Source organism: Sphaeroforma arctica (assembly GCF_001186125.1).
Source record: "Sphaeroforma arctica JP610 unplaced genomic scaffold supercont1.1452, whole genome shotgun sequence".
In the NCBI taxonomy this organism is placed as follows: domain Eukaryota; class Ichthyosporea; order Ichthyophonida; genus Sphaeroforma; species Sphaeroforma arctica.
The window spans coordinates 11,764-14,919 of record NW_014039106.1 but is presented as its reverse complement, the minus strand read 5'-3'; the positions used below and the strand labels follow the sequence as shown (position 1 = coordinate 14,919).

General features: G+C 38.2%; 2 protein-coding genes across 2 annotated transcripts in view; both read left to right on the top strand.

Moving 5' to 3' along the window:
- The first annotated feature begins 602 nt into the window (after positions 1–602).
- Positions 603–2,192, top strand: SARC_10943 (hypothetical protein). Its single transcript, XM_014294991.1, has one exon. It carries the CDS (start codon positions 625–627, stop codon positions 1,906–1,908), a length of 1,284 nt encoding a protein of 427 aa, XP_014150466.1. The 5' UTR covers positions 603–624; the 3' UTR covers positions 1,909–2,192.
- Positions 2,193–2,748: 556 nt separating this feature from the next.
- Positions 2,749–3,156, top strand: part of SARC_10942 (hypothetical protein) — a 6,444-nt gene continuing 6,036 nt past the window's right edge. Inside the window, exon 1 of the mRNA XM_014294990.1 lies at positions 2,749–2,899. Coding sequence (XP_014150465.1) covers positions 2,891–2,899 — 9 coding nt within the window. The 5' untranslated portion in view covers positions 2,749–2,890. The remainder of the gene's footprint in view (positions 2,900–3,156) is intronic.

Below are 3,156 nucleotides of genomic sequence, written 5' to 3'. Positions count from 1 at the left end.
TATAGGTACATAGATATATATATAGGTACATAGATATATATATGTATTGACAACACAAGTCACAAGAATTGAAGCCAATACAACAACGCAATCTTTTCATTTTTTTCTCTTTAGTAGTTTATTCAGAAGAAAAGTAAAAACATTCCGGAGTTTCTTCTCTATATTTTTTAAAAATTGCAATACCTTCAGGTTTTATGTAGGACTTTTAAGGACAGACTGCAATTATTTTTTTATATGTTACAGGTAAATACTAAATAGGCTAGAATACCTCTAGTAGAGTGTACTGAGTGAATTTTTATAAAATAAATGTCAATAAATACTGCATTTATAAATAAATAATTATTTACGTCGAAGAATAAATATTTAGCTGTTTCGGACTATCGGACTCCTTCCAAAATGTGAGTTTGTTTTTTAAAAAAACCATCAATGTATTCACAACCGTGTATTTATCTATGAGCATTGGGCTTATGCCTTATGTCAGTTATGGCTGTACTCACTCTTGTGAGTTGTGACACTAAAACTTTTTGAGTTTAGGCTTTTACCTGTATTTTATTTAAGAGGCTTCCATCTCAGGCATGTAGAATCATTATACATTCTACATGCGGTAAAACAACACATTTTTGAATGATGGCAAGAAAAGGGCGGCCCTCGAAGATTTTATTCATCGACTATTATTCAAATAAAAGAGCTAAGCATCGGAGAAACAGTAAAACAAGCAGCAGGACAGCCTCGCTTATGTCAGAAGCAAGTGTCATGCGCAGCAAACAAAACAATGTTGTGCAGACAAATCTGTCCACACAGCAACAATATGGAATTCCAATTACAAGTGTGCAGGAAAGTCCTGCTCAGTGGAAGCCATCATCAGAATCTCTTCATGCATTGAATACTAAACAGCACGGATCATTGAACCCGTCGTGCGAGGGAGTGTCCTCTGCGACATCTAACCCCTCTTTAATTTCAAATTTGAACGTGCCCTTGTCGTTCACATTTGGATCAGATCAATCACCGCCGCTCACTAGCGGAATACTAGATGATATAGCCTTTCAGTACGCGCGTTTCTCGCTTTATATGGGTGCAACACAGCCTTTCAATCCCTACGGACTTCTCGATCAAGCGTTTATGACGAATGAAACGAACTCGATGGTTGACCACAACAATTATGTAGATATGCGCACGCTAAGTACCATACCAACTACAGACTCCTTGGGTACTCTGACTAGTATGATTGCGGACATTGAGCCTTTCAACCACATTAGAATGTCGGATATTTTAAGCACGCAAACACCTGTTGAGTTCTTCGGTGATGCGGATCTCAAAAGCTTAGGAAATACGATGAAACTGGATCTGGATGGGTTCAGTTGCGACTCCTTCTTGTCACTATCGGATACGGTTGGGTTGGGTTCTGCTGTGCGCGTCAATGGGGGACTATCAATGCTTGATTCGGGTACATCTATGATAGGCTCCACCACTCCAATTTCGTATTGCAGCAGTGACCTATTTTATTTCGGGAGTCCTGAAACGGGTACCGCATCGGAAACTTCGACGTATTTTAAGGACATGAAGGTCGAGCACAAAGCAAGAAAGTCTCTCACTAGCGAAGTGCCAGCGGATGTTGTGCCAGATTTTGAAAATAACGTCACAGCCTTACAAAGTAGTAGCCTGCCGATGGCAGATTCCGAGTTGACGACTGACAGTTTCTTTGCTGTACACAAACCTGGAACTATTGTATGTTTCAACTGTAAGATATTCAATGAAAAGACTTGGCGGAAGTCTCCGAATGGCGATACCCTATGCAATGCGTGTGGGCTATACGAAAAAGCCAAAGGTAAACCGAGACCGCGCCATTTAGCACACAGAAAACTGAAGCGGCTGTTAAATCGAGAAGCAAAGCACACTAAATTAAATTAGACGTTAAGCACACGAAGAATACTGACTTTCTTCCCTTGCAACGGAAGCTCGACAAGGAACAAAGTAAGGTAAATATATTGCCATTGTAATTGCTACCCAGCAAGTAAAGATGGTTAGAGCGAACAAAAGTATGTCAGAAATAGATTGTGGCTGTTCCTTTTAATGAAGCTACAAGAATGTATGGATCAATTATGCCTCAAATAATCGAAAATATAGGACAACGCCTACATACGTTGAAACGTATGCTAAAAATAAACCTTTATGATATATTCTATATAATCGGATATCACTTGTGGAAGCACAATCGTGGTAGAAATTTATAGGACCCCAAATATTTTCCCATTCTTCCTGAGTAGAACCTGCACTGTAAACATGTGAGGTTAGTATACACTTCGTATAAATATAAAGTATAAACATGCACATGCATAAGTAGACATTTATATTAATATAGACGTATACATATTTCTATAGCAGAATGTCTATATTTGATACGTGTATGTGTTTTAATACGTGTACGCAGATTTATTATATATATAATATATTCCAAGTACACGGTCCAAGCCCGTGCCCTGCTCGGGGCCTCAGGCTGCTGCCTCTCTGCTAGTTTTGATTAGTGTAGTTTTTTAACCCACCACAAAGTTCTAAATATAACTACGAATCAAACTTCGCGTTGGTGATTTTGGGTCTCACATACGAACTCGGGCCAATTGGATTAGCTATCGTAACCAGGGCCACGAGCGGAATGGGCATCAAACGTTGTGTTCGATTTAGAAGGCTATGGTTGTGACAACAAGAATGCACCTACAGTCATACAATCAAGTGTGTATTTAAATATATGTAGTAGTGTATTGTCGTGTATATATGTTAAAGCCAAGGGTATATATATATATATATAGGTTAAAGGGTATCCAGTAGAGTATACAGGCAGATCACCAAAGGTCCAATATACATTCATCTTAAGTCTCATATTAAATCAAAAATCATGTCCAAGGTAAGTACAATACAGTTGCAGACCAGGGTGCAAATTACTTGCCTGTGAAGTCTGTATGTGCCTTTTTACGAATAATGGAGTACAACAATATCCTGCTAACAGCAACAATATGAAGCTGAATTCGAGTATATATATATACATATATATATATATCTCTCCCTGTGTGTGTGTGTGTGTGTGTGTGTGTGTGTGTAGTTATTAGTGTATGTATGTATTATATATATATATATATATATATCGTGTGTGTGTGTTGTTGT